This window comes from Zonotrichia albicollis, chromosome 2, assembly GCF_047830755.1.
Source record: "Zonotrichia albicollis isolate bZonAlb1 chromosome 2, bZonAlb1.hap1, whole genome shotgun sequence".
Lineage (NCBI taxonomy): Eukaryota > Metazoa > Chordata > Aves > Passeriformes > Passerellidae > Zonotrichia > Zonotrichia albicollis.
Window position 1 is genome coordinate 57675736 of NC_133820.1, and position 23413 is coordinate 57699148.

General features: G+C 42.0%; 1 protein-coding gene across 4 annotated transcripts; it reads right to left on the reverse strand.

Moving 5' to 3' along the window:
* Positions 1-3561: 3561 nt before the first annotated feature.
* Positions 3562-23389, reverse strand: SKA3 (spindle and kinetochore associated complex subunit 3). Of its 4 annotated transcripts, XM_074535237.1 has the most exons (9): positions 23135-23389; positions 21480-21544; positions 20435-20600; positions 18130-18553; positions 16370-16473; positions 7120-7307; positions 6702-6917; positions 6436-6554; positions 3574-5581 (listed from the first exon to the last, which is right to left on the reverse strand). In XM_074535237.1, the coding sequence occupies exons 1-9, from the start codon at positions 23235-23237 to the stop codon at positions 5548-5550; spliced, it is 1419 nt and encodes a 472-aa protein (XP_074391338.1). In that variant the 5' UTR covers positions 23238-23389; the 3' UTR covers positions 3574-5547. The 4 variants fall into 4 exon arrangements, with proteins under 4 accessions (XP_074391337.1, XP_074391336.1, XP_074391335.1 ...); XM_074535236.1 differs by having other exon boundaries at positions 3562-6554; positions 6702-6914; XM_074535235.1 differs by having other exon boundaries at positions 3563-6554; positions 7120-7304.
* Between the last annotated feature and the right edge of the window lie 24 nt (positions 23390-23413).

Below are 23413 nucleotides of genomic sequence, written 5' to 3' on the forward strand. Positions count from 1 at the left end.
TGGTTGGGCAAGCAGGAGTGGAGTTCCCTGCAGTCACAACTGCTGTGATGCAACCGACAACCTATGGTGTGGGACCTGCAGCTGGGGGAGGAAAGGTGGGAACGAGCAGAAGGCTCTAGATTGGTTTGCAATAATTTCAGAAGCAATCATTAGAGAATGTAACCCCAGGGCTTTAAGCCAAGAATACAATATGCCAAAAATTGTGGAAGCATCTGAACACCTTCCTTCTGGGTATTCTGCAAACTATGCTTTCCTTGGCCCCTCCTCAGGATAAATGCTTGTGTGGCAGAGCATCTTATTCCATGGACCTTTTCCCATGCAGACACATTTGTGCTACTTTTTTTTTAAACTCTTCAACCTGATTTAGGCAAGACAGGTTCAAAGAAATTCCTGGATCTGGTCAGCTCCTGCTATGATGTCAACTGCCCCTTTGTAAAAGTAGGTATTAGTGTAAGAGAAGCATAAGGTTTTACATTTAAGTTGATATAGGCAGCATGAGCCAATATCTTCCTGGCAGAAAATTGTGCTCCAGTGGACTAACACATGTGATTCCATAGTGTGGCCACTGGATATTGTCTTTGCTCCTTATAAACATCACACTATCTGTATTATTGTCCCATGGGGAACAACAAGGTACTCCCAAAACAGAAGGCAGATCCAACACCAGCTACAGCTGTTGATGGAGCACATGCAACCACCATGGGTGCTGGAACATTTGAATAGTGACAAGTGAGAACAAAGCAAATGCGACATTTTACAGGAAATTTAAAGAAGCCAGGGTAGATTAAAAAAACAAGGAAGCCTGGACTCCAATTATTGTTCCAGTGGTTAATAAAATCTTCAATAAAAGCACAATGGGAATCACTGGAAGTAATCCTTGTCAATTATCCCTTTGACAACCATCTGGGAAGTTTCATTTCACTGAGAGACCTATAATTGTGTTCAACCCCAGGCAAAGTATTTCCCAGATAAGAAAGCACTGACCACCTTATTAAGGGGCTCCTGGGCAGAACAGTTGAGATGCTCCTTTCACAACAAATGGGATTAGGGGGAGAAGTTTCTGTTAGCTGACACATTTGATATACTTTAAAAAAAGAAAAAGAAAAAATATTAAGAACTAGAGCAAATGAAGGAAAAGGCTATGATTTTTTTTTTTGTTACTTCCCAGATGTTTTTGAATACTGAAGAGCAATTTTGTTCTGGGTTCAATCTTTTCTGAGAGCAGGCACTGCTAGGAGATGTGATCTCCCTTCTCACTCTTCCCTTACATCTAATCCAGCACTCACATGGGCAAAAGGCAAAAGCTGAGGTTGAGATTACTGTTGCTAAGGACAAACAAGATGAGAAGACAAAAATAATTAGCCTTTCTGTGTCTTGGGAAATGAAGAAATCTATTGTAAAACTGTACAAACCTGTCATGGTTTGAGCCTGGCACAGAGCCAGTGCCCCCCATGAAAATGCCTCACCCTGGTGTCTGCTGTGAGATGTGACCAGGAATAAGCAAAACAGGCTCCAACTTAAACATAAAGGACACTTTATTACTTAAACTACAGGAAAAATAGGGAAAGACCATAAGGAAAAAGAAGAAAAGAATTGAAAACCTTACAAAACCACTTTCCTCCTCCCCACTCCCTGACTTTCTCAATCCAATACATTCTCTCAAAAACACCAACTGCCCAGCCCGGCACGACACTTTAGTATACTCAAACTGCAGTTCATGAAGAGGAAAGGAGTCCTTCTTGTTCCATAGGCTTCTCCTGGAAACACACTGAAACCTCGGATGCTTCCTTGTCACTTCGGCACCGCCCGGGGAAAAAAAAAAGTCCTTTTGCCGCTTGTGACATGTTCCTTCCATGCCCAGTGCTCTCACCACTGAGACATGGCCAGAGCTGCTTTTAGGGTTGTCTTTCAAGGATGCCTTGTCTCACTCCAAAAAGGCACAGTCTCTGCTTTTGGGACATCTGTCCCCCCCATATTTTTCCAACCCCCTGGGGCCGGGGGGTCCTCACGAATGAACCCTCCTGGTTTTGAGGCACTGCCTCCCCCTAAATGCAGTCTGTGTCACAGGAACAACTGAGTCCATGGCTACAAGAAAAAGTCCAGCCAAAAGGCCACTCCAAATCATCTCTCCCCATCCAATCATCTCCACATTCTTCGGGCCAAGGTCCTTGTCTTATCTCATCTCCTATCTCCCTTCTTATTCAGCTTTGAGGAGGATTAGCATTTTTGCAAGGCCCCAATCATGCAAGGAAGGGTTAAAAGTTTTCAGTCTCTGTCGGTCCGGAGCGACTCCCACGCACGCTGCCCACACGCTGCCGCTCCGGCCGGGCACTCTCCCTCCTTCTCCTCCTGGCTGGCTGCTCTCCTGGGGGGGGGGGGCTGGCTGCCCGAGGGCTGACTCTCTGGGATCTTCCACCCTTCCATCCTCGAAGCCCCCCCGAAGCCCCCTCAACCCCATCTCTGTCCAGGCCCCGGGCCTACCGCATGGCCGGCCCCTCCCCCGCCCAGCAGCAACAGGCTGGGCGGGGGAGAGAGATCTGAACTCCTCGCCGCGATGTCCAAAAGAGGGAGTGCCAAGGGCAGTGCCCTGCTTTTAACCTCTGTGTATTCTCGGAGGTGTGTCCAAACCCCACTGGCTACACCAGGTGTCAGTATCAAACCCAAAACCTTCATTGGTTTGACCACAGCTTCCCAGAATTCCCACTCCTTCCTGGTCAAACCACGACAAAACCTTAAAATCTGGGCAAGGGAATGGTGAAACAGCCTCTAGTGGAAGCAGCCCCCAGTTAAACTAAATAAAGCACAACACAAAACTGTACTCTGGCAACTTTGCTTGTTTCAGGTGATGGCTGTCTCTCACAGACCCACTCTGTTTGCTACTTACATAGCTACTGTTTATCCAACCTTACAGGCCAATGCTGGTAAAGATATTCACCCCACAACAAACCAACTTGTAAAATTTATTTTGCCTCATTCCCACTTTGACAGGTTGTTTACTTCACAGTGCAGCTGGATGAGCCTTTCTCCAGCAGCAACACTGGCCTAAGAGCAGTTTTACCCTCCTCCAGCCCCATGGCTGCATCCGTGGTTGTTCCAGTATATCAGGCAGCCACACACCCACCTGTCCCACCCCCCATGCTACAGCAGGATTGCATCCAGGTGGGTTTTCACTGTTTCCACAGGAGGAGACTCCACTGCCTCTCTAAACAGCCTGTTCCAGTGCTTACACTTTCACTGCTGTCATTTCCCATTACTCAAACTACTGTTTAGGACATCCTGAAACCTAAAAGAGTTTCAAAGGTGAAGTACAAAAAACTAAAATTAGTTTTTGTTTTGCTGCCATGATTTTATCTATCTCAGAGCTATGCTTTGCCTATAAAAAAGAATACAAATACAAACAATATTACATGTATTGGAGTAATACTGAAGGCAAGAAATACAAAACTGATGCATACAACTTCATTTCTTGATTCCAAAAAGTCTCATCCCTGTATCATGTCACAACAGCTTGAGTAGACCAGAAGACTCTAAGACTTCAATTGTTATATTGAAGATAATTATTAGTTAATAATGTGTAGCAGAAAATTTTAATAGGCAAGCAAAATTATCCAAGTGCCTTGCAGTGAGAAACCCAGCACTGCAGGGTACAGCTCCACACTTCCCTAGCGGAGGAAAGGAAAGCACAGTGGAGTGCTGAGTTGTTCTCAAGTTTAGGGAAAAGACTTCTCTAAACCCTTTTGTGAATTTCATTAGGTGAAGGCAGGGGGAATACAGCAAGGTCTGTAGTAGAGCTGCTTGTTCCATTTCATGTTAAAAGGCTATCTGGCTTGCTGCAGGGCAAGAAAGAGACTGCAGGCTGTGAAATCCCTCCTCTTTAGTGCTGGTAAATCTGTCTGGTTGAAACCCACTTGCTCTGCAGCAAGAATACTTTGTACCTTTCCAAAGCCATGAAATTCCAGGACCAGCATTTACCCCACTGGTTTTTAATCTATGAAAAAGCTGGAAGCAGGTGTGGCCGTCACTCTTGGAGGAGGATGGGTAGAATAAATAAGTGTTCTTACAGCAGACACCAAGCATTTGAGACAGATTTATTTAGTATCCAAAAGTGTTAATTAAGCTCACAGACCGACACATTAATATATACATAATTTTAAACAGAAACTAGCATTTTCAATGACAGGGTGCTCAGGTTAGAACTAGTAGAAAATCACTGTCTCCCATTAATTTGATGTACACTTATCCTGGAAAATGACTGTAATAGCAAGGAAAAGGCACCTTTACTTGTTAAGTTTTAACCAGGACAAATCTAAACAAATAAAGAAATACTTGTGGGCTTCTCTAGACGTTTGCATATCTTGAAGACTTAAAAAAAATGTGGAGCTGAGTTCAGAAAAACATCCACTTATCCCCATCTCCTGTGATAGTCTCTCCCTTCTCATGTGTTGCATGTTTGCCCTCACATAAATGACAGAATTTCAGTCATCAAATGGAAGACAAATAGTAAGAACAGTCCTGGAGTCACTTAGAGGAACAGCTGACACTGGAAACAGCAAACTGGCTCCAAATAAGGATATGGAGCTGGGTTTCTGGTGGAAAACAATAAAAGTGCTGGTAGAAAAAAAATCCTAATTCCTATGACTACCAAAAGAGTTCCAAACAGCTCTGAGAACTTCAGCTTGGTCAGCTGGGTTAGATGTGCACATTTAGAAATGACACCAGCACTGAAGAGAATACACATGGCAGCAGCAGGAGAGGAGGCAATCGCCTACAGGCCTGCCACCAAATTCTTCCAAGCAGCTGAAGGTACACATAACAAGTAACAATTGCACATTTCAAAGGATTCACAGTAGAGCCGGAGTCACCTTCCAGGGCTACAAAGAAACCAGATGCATAGCACCTGATACTATGTTGATGCACAAAGAAAGAAGCTGCATGGGAAATGCCTGTCTGCCAGAGTGGTAACAGTCAGTCTGGTGCAGGGATGTGTCAGATACATCCTAGCACTGCAGAAAGGATTAAAAGCACAGAACTGCTTTAAACAGTAAAGCAGGAATTACTCTTCCAATACAAAACAAATTTACTTGTTTCTGTTGAAGATATCAAATACTGTTGAAGCACCAGACTTCAGCCCTGAAAGGATGCAGAGTCACTGGAACAGTGATATCCAGAGATATCCACTTTTGAAAGCAATATACTGGACTTTCCTTTTATTACAATCTAACTGCACTCTACAGCCTACTGAAAATGCAATCCTACACAACAAACAACTGAAGCACCACCTTGTACATGGATCTCCATTCCTCTTTGAAGTGCAATATATTTACAACCCCTCATTTTGCCAATAATGTCAATAGAGTATTAAGCACAAGCTGTTAGTTCAAACAAGTACATCCACATCATGGATAAAGAATTGTTCTCCATTAAAAAAGCCGGTTCTTGGTATGGCTCTTTCTTCCCACCAGTGTTTCCTTTTGCTTTTTGAACATGTTATGATTTGGTGATAAGATCCATGAATGTGAAAGTTTCAACATGGTCTTCAGTTTCATTTCAGATGTTTGTCTTGAAAACTCCACGATATCCTCTAAAAATATACCCAGACATGTTCATGAGCTTATTTAAATCATATTTTGAATTAGCAGAAGACAGAAATATTGAAAACGTGTCTTTTTTGTCTTGACAACAAAAAATGAAGGGTCATCTAAAGTGAGATTACTCAGATTGATTCCAACTCCCAAGTATAGTAAGATATCAACTTCTATCAGTGTCACTCTGGGTTGTTGTTCCTTACATGTGCCTTGTACCTCCTATTTAAATAATCTTTACAGACTCTAATTTTAACAGATAATCAACAAGCATTATATTACATTGAATCAGGAACATGTACGCTTTGATAAAGTTGTGATAAAAACTTCCTTATATTCAAACTGATGGTGTTCTTTATAAAACTGCAACTCAGTTGTTCTAAGATTACTCATACATATTGTAGCTTTTCATTTCAAGTATTTTGCCTTTACCGAAACAAGTTTGAAATCAATTCTTACTTAGATACTTTTCACCAAATTCTTTTGTTTTATTGCCTAAGTTTACCCAGAAAGAATTCACTGGGTAAACTTTTGTTGCCACAAAGCAAAGTATTCCTACAGATAAACCTACAGTAAAAATCTGCCTTTTTTTTTTTATTTGGGAGGATCCAAACACACCACCAGCTATAATATTTATCTAATATGAATAATTAAGTAATATTAATATAATAACTGCCAATATAATATTGGCAGTTATATACCATGCCAATACCCCAGTTATTTAGTCAGAGAAACAAGAGCTGTTTTGATAGTCAAATAACAAGCAACTATGTGAATTTCTAAGTGCATTAGTGCCTCTTTGTACCTCCTACAAATTAAATTACTTAACCAAATTTGTGAAGTGTAATCATACCTGTTCTCTTTGTTGCTGTAATCCCTGGAACCACTTTCATATCTTGTAGTATTTCCTGCCTTGATCTCCATTTCCTTGGCTTTAGAAGAGTCTCCCTTATGATTATATTGGGAAAGCATCTATAGGAAACATTAAACAGGAATAAAAAGAATTACCTAAGAACTCAAACCAGATGAACTAGTTCTATCTATAGATAGAACTAGGCTCTTTTAATTCTAGTATCTTGATATTAAAATTTGTTAGGGAAAAAAAGCGTATTAGCTAACCTTTAGAACATTATCTGGTATCCTTGTTATTTCTGGAGGCGGAGGAGTATTGAGTAAATGGTCATAGTGTTCCAGTTTGGGAGGGGAAGGGTCCTCAGTATGTTTAAGGTACTCATGAGAGCTTGCAGCAAAAGGAGTTCTTTCTTCTTTGTATGGTGCATCTTTTGCATCATTCTTTGTCACTGACTCAAGCTTTGTCCCTGGTGTTACCTGCTGCTGCAGAAGAAGTATTCAACACCTTCAGTTAATTTACTTTTGTTAGGTAAAGTATTTGGTAAATGTTCTTACATAATTACTATTAGAAAGAACTTTTATAGTGACATAAGAAAAAATAGTATTGGAAAAGAATCCCAAACTGACATTTTAAAATCTGCTTATGGCAAAGTGTGTGAAAATGTACCTAACTGGTATTTACTACCTTAGCTTCTGCTTTTAGCCATCTTGTTTGAAAATCTGGACACTGTGGTGTTGCTGCATGACTGGGAAGAGGCAGTTCCTTGGTCTCTGGTGAGCTTGATAATACTGTATTATTTGTTTTGGAAGAGTCCTTCACATCAGGAGTACAGAACACAAATACCATAGGAGTAGACATCCAGTCAGCTGCTGCTATCAAGGTGAGCGAAATAAAATTAAAAATTTTACGTACACACACACACATACATATATATAATTACTACCAGTTCCAGTTTCATTTTCTAAAACATAAAACATGTGTATCCTTTTAGTTGATATTTTGCTTGATTCATCCAAATTACAGTATTCCTTAAAGGCAGGTAATGCAAAGTAGTAATTCTAGTCTTACTACAGAATATAACTGAAAAAGGCCAACTTAAATCAGCATTGCTTTACCTTCTCATTTACCCAATTGTCACCATGTTGGTCTCAAGATTTTTAAAATTACCTATTTCTCCTCTCAAAGAAGTCTTAGCATTAATTTTGACAGTCTTAAATTACTGTCTTGCTAGCCCCTTTCTTTCCTGTCTTTAAACAGATCCAATAGGTATTCTCAGGAAAAAAAAAGCTAAGTTGGCAAAATAGTATTTTTATTTCAAACATGGATAAGCTGCAGTTACAAAATTATAAATTCCTCTGCGTAGTTCTAATTGGATAGGAGTACAAGAATGAGAAACAATTTATAGGAAGTGAGACAGAATATCCATCCTGAACTAGGTAAAGTGTCTAGGAGAGGTGAAGGGTCTGTGGAGCTAAAGCTGAAGGAGAGGCCGCGTTCCAGAGACAGCAAGGAGACAGAGAAAGAAAAACAGAAAAACCACGAGGTCAATCTGCCCCCGACTTAGGAATTCCTTCGATAAAGAAGAATTAGTGCTAAATGTCATGTGGAATGAATATGTATGAACTTAATTTGAAACTGTATGCATATGCATTTGGAAGGGGGGATAAAAAGGGGACTCGGAGTCTCCAGGGGCACGCATGCCCTTTTGGGGAGTCTTGCGTCCGGCGCGCGTCGTAATAAAAGCATACCGGGCTTTACAACTTTTACAAGTTGTGAGGTTTCTTCTTTTCTCCGCAAAACATTTTGGCGAGCCAAGGCAGGAGTTCTCTGTCCCCGCGGGGGCAGGGGGGATAGACGGACCTCCAAGGCGCGCCCCAGGATTTTTTCCTGGTGGGGCTCCGCTTGTCTCAACTTGCCACCTGCGAGGACAGACAACGACCCGCTGGCCTGCGGAGGAGAATACGGTATGTATGGGGCCCCGGGGGGGGGAGGAAGGAGAGAAAGGGAGTAAACCACCCAGAGACGTCTGGGTTCATGGGTTCAGCTGATAGAGCAGCTGTATTAGAGATGGGGTTCAGCTGATAGAGCAGCTGTATTAGAAACGGGGTTCAGCTGATAGAGCAGCTGTATTAGAGACGGGGTTCAGCTGATAGAGCAGCTGTATTAGAGGCCGGGTTCGTCGTTCTGATGGAGCAGACCGCTAGCGGCTTTGGGGGTAAGCCGGGTGAACCCGTGTATGTGTGTATTGAGGATTCATAGTTCTGATGGAGCAGAACGGGTGAGCCCGTGTGTTTTGTTTGTGTGTGTGTAATATCCGGACACTGTGTTGCTGTATGGTTAATGTGTGTGGCCAGTGCACTGTGTTTGTGATCGTGCAGGTGATATGTGTATGGTGTTTAAAAGAGAGTAAATCTACAGTGCCCTACAGTGCGGGGATGGGTCAGTACTCCCCGTGTTTGAAGCAGCCGAGTGAGGCCAGAGGCGCCGGCTGCAGCAGGCTGCGGGGGCAAGGAGAGAAGTGCCCGCGGAGAAGCGAGTGGAGGAATGTCAGTGATGGTATTTATCGTGTTTGAATGTAGTGATTTGTGTAGATTTGGTACATTTTAACCGTGAGTATGAGCTCAGAGAGTTCCTTTGCCTTGGATGTTTGGACTTGATCTCTAGACTGTGCGCTGTTATTTTGATTGTGTCCAGGAAAATTGATTTGAGTAAATGCCGAATTATGGTGTGCTGTGTTGTGTTGAGAAAAGTGAGCACTTTGCGAAATAAGCCCTTTCCCAGTGATTTTGTGTGGTGATTTTTTTTCCGCTGCATTGTGGTAATTTGATTCTCAGATTGTATAGTGGTGTTTGTGGAGATTTTAAGATTTTGTTGCAACAAGAGTAGCATTTTACATAGGAGAACTATAGTACGGTGATTTATGTTTAACTTCGATAAAGTGAGTTAAAGGAATTCCAAGAATTCTCCCCCTCATGGTAATTCAAGCCATGGCTCTAGTGAATTTGAGATAAGGGGGGGGGGAGTGAGTGCGTGTGTAAGTAGACACAGTGCTTAATTAGATTGTGCAAGAAGAGAACTAGAAAAGACTGATATTTTGTAAAACAGAGTTTATATAGAAGAGGTGAATGAGATGAATTAGTTAATGAGACTTATGAGATTTATGAGACTTCAGTTGGTACTGCAGTAAGTCTTTACTGGAAACAATCTGCTGTAGGGATTTAAGGTTCTCTGTAACAAACCGAATAGCCTGCCTTTGTGAGCAATTTCCGGGAGCCTTTGGTACATCAAGAGGCTAGCAGGCTGTGTGAGGTGACAGTGGCTGCGCCCTGGGCACAGGGACAGCTCTGGCTGCCCTGTCTCCCCAGGGAACACGGGAATGGCCTGTGGGCAAAAGCTGGATGTGCAGGTATTATTGCAGTGCGGTGTTTATGAGAAACACTGGTATTGCTGTTTTGCTGTTCCAATAAGTGTCAGGGTACACGCCCCGAGTGTAAATTAAAGGTTTCTGGTCAAGCGGATTCAGAACCTAAGGTCTTAGAGCTTGTGTGTGGGAATCACATCTGATACCTGCCACCTGGAGCTATGTGTATAGGAGGAAAACTGAGAAACTACTGTGAAGGTCTGTAAAAAGGTCCAAATGGAAGCGAGATAGGGCAAGGAGAAATAAATAATAAGAACTGACCAGAGCAAACAGGTTCCTAAATTAGCCCCTTTTGGGAGGGGCTCATTGGGAGGAGGTTGCCAGTAAGAGCAGCTCAGAAAATAAAAAGATTTATAGTGCTTCATTGCTGTTAGTACTGTTTTATAATAGGAAGATAAATGGGATAGTTTTTGTATGCTGAAATGTCTTTTGTTTTAAGAAATCACCCAGAATGACAAAGAGACTGTGAGATCAGACCGCTCTCTGGTCTTGGCCCTTGAAAAGGAAAACAAGGCAAAGAGAAAGCAAGCAAATCAAACATGTTGTTCAGCATGCAGCATAAGATAGCAACGTATGAAATCAGGCAAGGATTATCACGCTGAAATGCGAAGCAATCACAGTTCGCAAAATGAGTACATATGATTTGTAAAGGCTTCCTCCCAAGGTAAGGGAGGAGGGGTAAAGGTAACCTTCCCAAAAGGGAAGAATTTTTGTCAGCACAAGGGTTATGTGTTCAGTTTTAAATAAAGCTTTAGTACCTGTGGAGAATGTTTATGTTGTAGTGTGGGGAATGAACAACTGGCCAGTCTGAAAAGGCATAGTTTTGCAAACCTTTCAAGTAACATGTGTACTAGGTGTACCTAAAAGATTTTGTACAATTCGCTCAATTTGCTAAACATTCTCAAATGAGAAGGGTTGCTCTGGAGGCAAATAATATAAAGATGTTAGGCTTAATATTAACAGACACTGAAATTAAGAAAGACATTAGTAAGGAGATATTAGAATAAGTAAATAAGTGTTTTCAAGGGTATGGGCCTCTGCTGCACCAGGGAGAGTGAAAGATGCTCCCCCATGGGATGCTCCCCCATCAAGCTTAATGAAAGAACACAACCAGTGAGAACTGAGTAGTACCCTCAAAAGGAAGGTAAGGAAGGAATCAGTCCAATAACTGGTAGTACTGGATTAAGGGCTGTCAATAAGATAACACAGAATTTGTACCCTGTGGTAGCAAATCCATAGACCTTACTAACCTTGTTTAACACCTGAGCTAACCTGGTTCACTGTTTTAGGCCTAAGAGATGCCTTCTTTTGCCTCCCTATCCACGAAGCCAGCCAGAACATTTTTGCATTCAAACACAAGCTCACATAGTCCATGTGCCTGGAGGCTTCAAAATTCTCCACTCCGAGTGGAGAACAGCTTGCAAAGACCCAGAGTCCCAGGAAGCTCCACAAGAGGAAAGGAGGCTGTTGCAGTACTTGGACGATCTTCTAGTAGCCACTCAGACGAGGGAAGCGAGAGAAGCCTGGACGGTAAGCCTTTTGAATTTCCTAGGACTCCAAGGATGCAGAGTCTCAAAGAAGGTAGTGAAACAGAAGGTAATCTCCAGACCCCTCTATGCTCTTATTGCCAATGGGAACTGAGATCTCCAGTGGACAAGAGACACCACACGGGCCTTTCGCCAGCTAGAGAGTCCCCTCATGTCAGCTCCAGCTTTGAAACTTCCAGATGTAAGTAAAGCATTCTTTCTATTTTTCCATGCAAGGAATTGCTCTGAGAATATTGGCTCAAGACTTGAGTCCATACCAGAGGGCAGTTGCTTACTCTCTAAGCAACTAGATGCAACAGCCAAAGGATGGCCAGGTTGCCTCAGAGCTGTAGCAGCAGTTGTGCTGAACATTCAAGAGGCACACAAGTTTATCCTGGGACAAAAATGACTGTGCTAGTGTCCCACACAGTGTCTGTAGTACTGGAAGTAAAGGGTGGCCACTGGCTTTTCACCAGAGAGGTTTCTGAAATACCAGGCCATCATGGTAGAGCAAGATGATGGAGAGATAGTGGTGACTAATATTGTCAACCCAGCTTCTTTTCTCAGTGGAATCAAGGAGAAGCAGTACACCATGATTGCCCAGAGACCACTGAAGCTACCTACTCCAGCCGCCCAGACTTAAAGGACACTCCTCCGGACGATGCAGAGACCTGGTTCACTGACAAGAAAGCGACATTGCAAAGTTCACAGTGATTACCTGCAGAGAGGTAATAGAGTCTGGACACTTACCAACAGGTACCTCTGCACAGAATGCTGAGATAAATGCATGGACCCATGCCTTAGAAACAGCAAAAGGCATTCAGAGTTGTGCATGCACATGGAGCCATCTGGAAGGAGAGGGGACTGCTGACCTCACAGGGAAAGAAGAGACAATCCAGCTGCTGGAAGCAGTTCAGTTACCTGAAAAGGCATATTAAGGCACACCAGAGAGTGAGCTTAAAATTGGAGGAAAGAAATGAGCTGGCGGATGGAGAGGCAAAGAAAGCAGCAAAGGGTGAGGTACAGATTTTCCTCGAAGGTAAGCCATAATACAATAATACTAATCAAAAGAGACGTACAACTGCAAGGGGTGGGCTACCATTGAAAGAGAGCTAGTAATCCCCTCCCATTTTCGTGGTTACTAGTGAAGGAAGGGCACCAGAAAACACACTAGGGCCTAATTACTTAAAGCCTTTTATAGAGTGTGGCTCCTTTCTCAAAATGACCGAGGCTGCGAGTGATACAGAGTGCACTGGAATGAAGTGTTGACTTTGGAGTAGTAATTCCCACAGGCTTTCTAGAACACACACATCTGATTGAAAGGACTGTTGTATCATTGTCAGGAATCTATATGCCACTATCACTCAGGTGAGCTTATAATATGATCCTTGCCTCCAGACTAACCTCAAAATACCCCCGGGCCAAAACTTGGTCAGACTGGGAGAGGCCATGGGCGTGTATAGCAGTGGCAAATCAACTTTTCAGAACTCCCAAGGAAAGGGGGGTATCAGTATTTACTGGTATTAATAGATACATTTTCAGGGTGGCCAGAAACATTCCCCACAGAACTGTCAAAGCTCAAGAGGTGACCAGATCATTTTTACAAGAGATAATACCACGCTTCAGAGTTCCAGCCACAATATCCTCAGATAAAGAATCACCTTTCATTTCCAAAATAGTGCAACAGATTAGTAGCCATCTGGGCATAGATTAAGAACTTCACACCCCATACCGCCCCCAATCAAGCGGCCAGGGGGAGAGAATGAATCATTTGATTAAGCAGCAAATCATAAGACTGGGGCAAGAAGCTCTTCCACTAGCACTATTGCAAATTCAAACTAAACCTTTTGAGCTAAAGGAATGCTGAATCCTTTTGGAATGCCTTATAGAAGACAATAGAATACAAGGGGAATGTCCAGAATGTCCACTTACATGGTGGCATTAAGCAAACAGCTCAGAGTAATTGAGAAACTTGTGGCTGGAACTCGGAGCAGGGAGTTGGATAGCCTGGGGTTGATGTATATGTTAAGTCTCTTACAGAGAAGACTTCGGAACCACAGTGGGAGAGACCACTAGACCACTGCAAGTACCTCTCACCACCTTCACTGCAATCAAAATCAAGGAGCAGAATGCTGGATCCATCACTCTCGGGTGAAGAAGGCCCAGAAGCCCCTTCAGGAGTGACACCAGGAGACAGTGAACTGAGACTAAAACTTATTCGGGCAAAATGAGTATATTGCGGTCGGGAGTAGCTCATACTTTAGTGTACAGAATTGTTTTGTATGGAATTATAACTGAAGTTTTAGAACTAGAGAGTACCTCCACCCAAAGCAATACTGAATGGCCTTGGTCCCTGGCATTTAATCAGTATACTGGATCCATAGGAAAACCTTCTGAGATAAAGAAGGTTTATATTAAACATATCTACTGTAGTAATCCACGAGAATCAAGTATGTGAGGAGTAAGAATAGCAAGAACAGGAGCTGTGAACACTTCAAGGAATCTGAAGAGAAGAAATCAAAGTAAAGTGCTTAGTCATCAAAAGGATGGCTTATGAGAGACCAGATGTAATTAGTGTCTGAACCTCCCCTGGTGTATATGAACACCAGGAAGTCTGTGATAACCTAAGTGAATCAGACAGTTGGTGTAATTTCACCCTGATACAGCCTGTAGGCAATGAATTTAGGCTCTTCTCTCAAGATTTCCCCTCCATTATCTTCTGCCCTGAACACAGTCACAGCTTAATCTTTGCTAAGGGCAAGGTGGGTGACCAGGAGAGACATTCCTGCTTGCCACACATCTGGGAAATCAGGTGCTTTGGAGGGAGAGAGAGAGAAGTTAGATTCCCTGAAGTCTCTACATTTCAGAACAAACATCTGTCTCAAGTATGACCTAAACCTCTGTCAGATACACTTGTGAAGTATGTCTGAATTTGTAGTAGGAGCCCAGCACATCCCTCTGGCAGGGAGGGATGATCATGGACAGAAAGCAGTTCCTGTTCCCCATAACAAACATCTAACTGGCATATTAGGGACAAGATTAGGAGTTTTAAATAGAATTGATTCAGAAATACTGATGAATAAACTAGCTGCTGCAGCAGGTAGCCTAACAAAATTGAAGCAGCCTTTATAGTAATCTCTACTGGCATTAGGAACTAGCCAGTGACAGATTTCAAAAGTACTGCCAAAGTAAAGAAGAATGAACAGGCCGGGGACCAAGACCACAAATTGATAGTAGAAGCACTTAGTATAGTTCAAGATAATGTGTCTTTAGCTTTCAGTTGTATACAAGCACAGTTATAGATACAAGCAACAGCAGCTTTGATCATATAAGAAAGGGGTGAAAGTAATTTTCCAGCTGAAATTCAGAAAATTGAATGAGATAATGCAATTGATTTTGAAAGGAAGTTTTAATCCTGGTGGATTATGGTGAATTTCACCTATGATCCTATTTCTAATGTGGCCACTGCCTTTGTGCTTACCATATGTAATGCCACTGTTTATGTTATCCATCCCATCATTGCCCTAAGATTAAACCATGAAGAAACAACACTCTATCCTTCAGAACATAGAGTGTGGGCACAAAAAGATGAATGAAAAGTGGCAAGTAGTAAACTTAGAATCCTGCATTACTAGAGAACAAATGGGATTCATTTGTGAAAGCAATACTGCTAATGCCCAGGATGTGTTTGGACACTGAACAGAGTATTTGTCACTTTGAAATTCATCCAGTCACTGACCAGAAAACTGTGCTCGTATATACTGGAAAAGGGTGTATGTTTGAGAACTGCTTGTGCTGCTGTACAAATTAATAGCAATGATGTTATTCTGTCTAGTAGAAACCATTCTAATCTCTGTATTTGTATTTGTAATTTTGTTAAGATTATTGGGTGTAATTTTTCATATTTGGTACCAGTAACATCCCACCAGCTGATTACAGCCAATTACACAATGTATCACAGACTACCACCTACCCCTATCGGGGTGAACCTTACATTGGTAAAACAATTAATTAAGCACCAAGACCTGTTAGAAGTCTTGAAAGAAATCCGAGAAAGTGGAAAGAAAACCTTAATTACTGTCCAACATGGTACAAAAGAAATAACCAGAGTTCTGCAAAGAATAAAATACGGATAATCACTGGTGAGATGTGATCTTTGGGTGATCACCAACTGCAAATGGAATCTTTGATAAGTTGTGCCACCCTATTCTAGTTTTACTAATATTAGTTGGGATAAGCTTAGGATTATCTATTACATTGTTAATTTGGAACTGGAGAATGCTACAACGAATAGCTGTACTAACCTCTTTGTCGAATGTACATGGTAAAGCGCTAAAAGACACTTATTGTCGTGGAAATTTTCCTTAAGTAAAAGAATTTACTTATTTCCTAGGAAAGGGGGGAATGAGACAGAATATCCATCCTGAACTAGGTAAAGTGTCTAGGAGAGGTGAAGGGTCTGTGGAGCTAAAGCTGAAGGAGAGGCCGCGTTCCAGAGACAGCAAGGAGACAGAGAAAGAAAAACAGAAAAACCACGAGGTCAATCTGCCCCCGACTTAGGAATTCCTTCGATAAAGAAGAATTAGTGCTAAATGTCATGTGGAATGAATATGTATGAACTTAATTTGAAACTGTATGCATATGCATTTGGAAGGGGGGATAAAAAGGGGACTCGGAGTCTCCAGGGGCACGCATGCCCTTTTGGGGAGTCTTGCGTCCGGCGCGCGTCGTAATAAAAGCATACCGGGCTTTACAACTTTTACAAGTTGTGAGGTTTCTTCTTTTCTCCGCAAAACAGGAAGTAAGAAACTTTCCCATAGAAGCCACCAACATTTTTGGGACATTATTACTCACACAATGACCTGCCTTGAATTAAACATATTTAACCAGAAAAACAATTGAAGTTAACCAATGTGTTTACAATACACTTGCACATGCATTCTGTAAAAATGCGTATGTATATTAATTTAACAGATTTTTTACTTACCATTCTCTGCTCTCTTACTTGATTTTGATGAAGGAGTAACCATGATTTCCTTGATGGTCATTTCTGGCAAATTCCCTCCATTATCATCTCCTCTTTTAGCAAACCTGAAAACAAATCTCCAATTAGCTCTCAAGTATTATGAAGAAGTCACAATTAAAGGAATATTGCCAACCTAGTCACTTTTCTAGTACCCATTTATGAATAAGCAAGTAAAAAAATCAGTTTTCTCAAATATGAATTTTTTACAGATTTTTTCATGTGTGATTCTATTGCAATTTGTGGTATGCAAATGTTCAGTCCAGCCACAAATGATCAAATATACTGAGGGTTTCAGTCTAAGGCATTAAGAAAAAACCAAACCTAAACCAGATGTCCAGGGTACAACAGATGCCACAGATGATCAATTCTGTGTTAGGGGTTTTATTTTGAATTGGCTGTTGACTATGAAATTATATAAAACAAGAGGAAATATTTTCTGCTTTTAAACTAATAAGGGTCTTGTGAACAGGAAAAGATTTTAAATTGAATTGTTAATTTTAAATAAAAGTGTTTATCTTAATCAAATACTATAGAGCTTTCAAATAATTTTAGTAATTACATAACTATTTATAAGGAGAGATCCCAAAATTATTTTAAAATAAAATTTAGTGATTTCAAAGTGGCAAGCTATTTAATATCGATCCCATAACACTGGAGACAGAAATTTTAAAAATTATTTTTTCATATCCAAGATTTTCTAGTGAAAAAATGGCATATACAGTTAAGAGAATACTAGGGAAAAAGTGGAAACTTACCTAACCTACATACAAATCTGTGTCTTTAAAGAAAGCTATTTTAAATGTTTAAAAAGTAATCTTAACTATCATAACCAGATTTAGATCTTCTCTACAGAATGTCTAAACTGCAAAACAACAACACAACCCCAATAAACAGTATAGGCTGTATATTTTACTTAGATGAACACCTCTAAAACTTTGGGTTAAATAAAAAAGTAACTTTTCAAGTCAGTTTTGTCTTTTAAGTCATAGAGGTAGTTGAAATGATATGATTTTTAGTTTTTACAATGAGTAGAACCAGTAGAACTTTTAAAGTGGTTTTTGTGCACATGATCCTTGTTTTCAAAAACAATTTCTCCAAATATCAAATATTTAGGTAAATTTAAAATGGAACATATTGCTAATACTAACTATAAAAACATGATCTGTTAACTATGTGCATGACCTCACTGCAGCAGTTATTTTCCTTTATAATTAGAAAAGTGAAAATCTAGAGAAATCTTTTCAACAGAAGACTGGAGCAAAAGAAACAAACTCTAAGGTGGGGCTTATGTTGAAGACTATACAGTGCTTGTAAAAAATTACTGAATGCTTTACAAACTGTTTTCTGTTTATATTAATAAAGCTTCTGCAACCTTTACAGTGGCTGTGTAGTATCTATGGCAGAAAGCCCAGGCTCAAACCTTTGGTTAAGGAAAGCAGATCACATTGTATGTTTCTCTTTGTAAATGCATTGTGCACGGAAGATTCTTATGGTGCAGTCAAGGCAAGGAGCACAGCAGATGTACTGCATGTCAGCATCTGGCACTGCAATGGGTACGTGAAAAGATGTGCAGGGAGTTCAATGACACAGGACCCAGCAGCTGAGAGATAACAATCACCCACCTCAAGACAAAAGAAGGACAATAGGAGCAAGAAATTAGTACAGCAAGAAGAAAATACAGAAGATTCAGTAGAGAAATAATCTGAATTCCAGCAACTTACTTTTTGATAGCCTGAGAAGTTTTCTGAATAAGTGACATGGTATAATCTTCATTCATGCACATGGTATGTTCACTAATGCCAAAGTGCTCAAGCTTCGGTGTCACACACTCGTAGTCATCCATTTTCAGCTTACATTTGGGTGTTTTGGGCAAGGCCTGAGGCGTTGGCACTCTCAGTGGAGTGTCACTCTGGGCCTTTGGCTGGCGTGCACTGGAGCTGTGCTGTGCCCTCAGGGCGCCCCAGGGCCGGGGGAAGGCGTACTGCGAGAGCCCGAAGTCGGAGAGCTGCGGGACGGGCAGCGCGTCTTTGGGCAGCGCCGCCTCCTCTGCAGGAGCACTGAGCTGAGGCACAGCATCTGCTTTTTCTGCATCAGATTTATTCTGGGCACACATTGCTGATTCACTCTTAGCTTCATCATCCTCTTCTTTTTAAGAAAAGAAATGAGAAAAAAATTATGTCAGAAATTGTGACACTTCCCCAGTATTCAATTGTTTTTACTTAAAATAGATTCCTTCTTTCACTTTAAAGTACTGAACCTGAAGCTACACTCATATGGCTAAGCTATAAATATAAGTCACACATTTACTGAGTTTCACTCTATTGGTAAATATTATTTTCAGGGAAAATGAAATTCAAAGATTTTTACATAAATGTATTTTACTCCCTGCATGGAGATGAAAAGGTTTTTGGGGAAAGAGCAAAGGCTGCATACAGTACTAAAATGCTCATTCTTCAGAAAAACAATATTGAGGAAAGGTTATGAAGCAGTAACTAAAAATTTGTGAAAGGGGACAGCTTTTTCAGTAATAATAGTTCACTGCAAAAATACGTTAATATTAACTACGTTTGTACATTTTTGGAGTTAGATAAAGCAAAACACCCCAAAATGTCTGTCAATTTCTGCATGATGTAGTAAGTAAAGGACAATGAATATGGTGAAGGGTCTGGAGCACAAGTGCTGTGAGGGGCAGCTGAGGGAGCTGGGGGTGCTCAGCCTGGAGAAAAGGAGGCTCAGGGGGGACCTCAGCACTCTCTGCAGCTGCCTGACAGGAGGGTGCAGCCAGGTGGGGGCTGGGCCTCTTCTGCCAGGCAACAAGTGATGGGACCAGAAGACACAGTCTTAAGCTGCAGCAGGGAAGATTTAGGTTGGACATTAGCAAGAATTTTTTCACAGAAAGGGTAATTAGACGTTGGAATGACTTCCCAGGGAGGTGGTGGAGTCACTGTCCCTGGAGGTGTTTAAGGAAGGACTGGACATGGCATTCATGGCTGTGGTCTGTTTGGCTTGGTGGTGTTCAGCCACAGGTTGAACTTGATGATTCAGAGGTCTTTTCCAACTTAATTGATTCTGAGAGGTGGGCAGGGGGAGGGAGGCTATTTAAAGTAATATACCTTCTGGTGTGCAGTGGTATTATCTGTTCAGATACACTTAGCTTAAAAATACAACTTGAAAAATAATTTAACCTGCAGCTCTGATTGGAGATTTCTTTAAAGGCAAAGAGTATAGGAAGAAAGGCACTATAAAAAAATCAGAGCTTTCTGCCCTATCTGTGTAAAACAGCTATAGGAGCTTAACTTGGACATCAATATGGTTCACAACCATAATTTTGTTTGGTTTGGTGTAATGACTGGATAATGCTCAGAGCAAGTTCAGACCATGTCAAAAGCTTTCTGAAGCCTGATTGGGCCCTTGGTACCAAAAGGGGTATGAGCAGTGTTGACAGGTGTAGTACTTGAACTCATTTGGCACATCTGGATTTTTCAGACGGTTCTATGTGCATTTGCTGACTGGATTAAGGACCTCCTTCCCCTCCAATGATCAAGGTGCTACTGCTTGTCACATGCCACCTAATTCCTGAGCATTCTTGTCCCATTTGTGCTGTGAAACAGGCACTTTAAGATTTTCTCTAGGGTGACTTAAGTAATGAAACCATCACATGTGAATACAAACCAGCTGAGGTGCATCTACAATAGTTCCTCATGCATGAGAAGCTGAAGCAGCAAAAGTCTCTGGGTTATCAAAACATGCTTGCTAACATGTTTTCTGAATATAATTATTACTGAAAAAACCCCAAAATCCGACATACGCTAACCTAAAGGCATGCCAGAAGATCTAATTCCAAGTGTTTGTGTTTTGGTTTATTCTCACAGCACCAATCACAACAAAATCTACCATCTGGCTATTATTATAAAGCAAATAACATGGGTGTACTTGATTTCCTAATTAATAGAAATATACACATAGCTAAAGAGAAACATTTTATAAAAATGATACTTCACATACTGTATTGACAAGAAACATTACCTGTAGAGTCTTTGACATGTGGTTTGTAGCCATATTTCTGGAACAGCTCTCTTATTTTTCCAAGATCTGCTGCATTTCTTTGCATCAAGAGTTCACTTGCCTTCATAAATTCATGAACTGCTTTTTTTTCAGAGCAAATCTTACCAAGACTGGCGCTAACATCTTGCTTTGGGGACAGAGAGGGAAACAAAGAAATACTGGTTTGCAAATCGTCACATGGTAGTGTACACATGAAGCATTTTGGGAGTAAGTATTCAACTGCAATTCAGATGAAGATGAGCAGAAAATTTAGGTCTTTTCTATACCTGAAAACCATCAGGTATATATACCTACAGAACACCAGGAATATATAGAGCCCAAGTGTATGGAATCTTATAAAAGTAACTGTGATGACAGTTCACAGTGTGATAACTGCTTACTGGTAACCTTGCCAAGGAATTATATGCTTTTACTCCAGAAAAATATGAGGTAACAGCAATTAGTCTGGACTCTTACTCCATATATATAAAGAATAAGTGCAGAGCAGAGGGTAAATCTTACTTTTATATCACTCAATTATTTCTATATTGCTCATTTCTATAACCCATTTTTTCTACTTCTGTATAAGAAATAGACACCATTATTCACAAGTTTACCTGAATGGCTGAAGGTACTGAAACTTCTGTGAAGATTGATTTTATTCTAAAGGCTGGTCATGGAAAACAAGCAAGCTTCTCATTTGTTGGGAGCTGCTGTTCCTGAATCATTCTCCTCATACCTTGGCACTGCTCCAACTTCCTTGTAACCTTTGTTCTCTGCTTACCTGAGTGACAGCAGCGACTGCAAACTAAGAAACATTGCTAAACCTTCTTTGGGTCACTCACAAGTTTTTGGGCATTACCCAATATTCATGGCCATTACAGGGACTTAGATGTAAGTGAGTAAATATAAGGGTTATAACTACTGACTAACAAAATTGAATTGTGGCTTAATGACAAAAACAGAACCATAAGTTTATGGAACATGCACACACATGTAATTTCTCAAGAAGGAAGCAAGTTGTTACCTTCTGAGTCTTGATTTCACCTTGGAGGTCATGCAGGACTGTGAGCGGAGATTCATCTTCATAGTCTGAGATGAATGTTCACATAAAAGAGTTTAGAAAGTAAAAGAGGTGCCTTAGTGTTTTAGCATGAAAGTAACATTCTACATGGCAATTTCCTGCACTAGCAGATGAGCTGTCGATGTGCACTCACTGACACTGAGCTGTGAATGGCCATGAGCTGTCAGTGTGCTCCCACAGCCCAGAGAGCCAAACGTGGCCTGGGCTGCATCCAGTGGTGGGCAGCAGGGCCAGGGAGGGGATTCTGCCCCTCTGCTCTGCTCAGAGCCCACCTGCAGGGCTGCACCAGCTCTGGGACCCAGCACAGGGAGGACCTGCTGGAGTTGGTACAGAGGAGGGACACTGGCATGATCAGAGGGATGGATCCCTCAGCCTTTCCTCTCCTGCAAGGAAAGGCTGAGAGAATTGGGATTGTTCAGCCTGAAAGAGAGGCTTCTTCAGGATGAGCTAATTGCAGCCTTACAGTACCTGAAGGGAGCTCACAACAAAGAGAAGGACTTTTTTTACAAAGGCATGTAGTGACAGGACAAGGGGGAATGGATTCAAACTAAGAGAAAGAAGATTTAGATTAGATATTAGGAGAAGTTCTTTGCTATGAGAACGATGATGCTCTGGAACAGGTTGCCCAGAGAAGCTGTGGATGCCCCATCTCTGGAAGTGTCCAAGCTCAGGCTGGATGGGGCTCTGAGCAACTTGGTCTAGTAGAAGGTGTCCCTGCCCATGGCAGGGGGCTAGAATTAGGTGATCTTTAAGGTTCATCCCAACTCAAACCATTCTGTGCTTCTATAATGTTAGAGATGTTGGACTCATAACCTAGAGAGAGTCAATACAGACAAAACCAAAGAGAACTAGTTCCCGTCAGGCACTTCACACAGCAAAAACCTGCTCTTTATACAGCGTGTTAAACTCCACAGAGAAACTGCCCAGGCTTTCACCTTAATGTTGAAGCTAACACTGTATGTAACAGATACTGATAGAGCAAGTGGGTCCCCGGGCTGTCAAGAATTACTTGTATTAAAATTTTATCCCTAAAGAGGTTGGATGAAATCGGAAAAAAAGTGATATAGAGATCAGTGGAAAAACAAATCTCAGCAGAAAATGGAATTCTTCCATTGTATTTGCACGTGGGCAGATGCATTGCTCACTTACACAACGCAGCAGACATTGCTTTTTTTCACTGAAACCAAGGCTAACGCAAATAGTGTCAAAGAGGGCACCTGCTACATGACAAGACATAGCACAGAGATAAACACAGTTAGAAGCCTGAGCTATCTGTCGAGACAGAGAACACGCCCGGCAAACGTTTTCCTATATCGATCCACGAAAAGAAGGAGAAGCAAGAACAATGGCTCCCATTTCATCCCATTCCTCCTGGTTTTCTCCGTGATGAAAAAACGCAGCCACACACCCACAAAGGAGATCAGCGAGACCACGAGACCAGGAGGAGCCCAAACAATTCCCAGCCGAGCAATTCCCAGTCTGACCTCCGGGCCCACGGCAGGCGCTCCCAGAGGAGCAGGGGGGGCAGTGGCAGGCGGGAGCGCAAATCCCGCAAGGAGGAGCGGCTGGGAACCCCTCAGCGTGCGGGCTGCTCTTACCGGCGTCCTCCCGGCGCATGGCCCGCTCCAGCTGCTTCACCTCCTTCTCCACCGTGACGGCCAGCTCCCGCAGCTTGCCGAAGAAGTCCCCAATCACGTCCATAGCTGCGGGCGGGGGAAGCGGAGCGCGGGGAAAGAGGGACCGGGGCGGCCCCGAGCGAAACCGAACCGGGCCGGGCCGCGCGCGCCGCTGAGGGGCTTCAAACTGCCGCCAGCGCGAGCCCCATTGGCGCCGCTGCGCCCCGCCCGCCGCCGCCGCCTCTCGCGAGAGCCGCGCTC

Coding starts and splice junctions, on each gene's coding strand:
- SKA3 (XM_074535234.1), bottom strand. CDS start 23,237: ATGGACGTGATTGGGGACTTCTTCGGCAAGCTGCGGGAGCTGGCCGTC. Junction 18,554..20,434: donor ACATGTCAAAGACTCTACAG/GTAATGTTTCTT, acceptor TTTCTTAAAAAG/AAGAGGATGATGAAGCTAAG. Junction 6,555..6,701: donor TACCAGATAATGTTCTAAAG/GTTAGCTAATAC, acceptor TGTTTCCTATAG/ATGCTTTCCCAATATAATCA.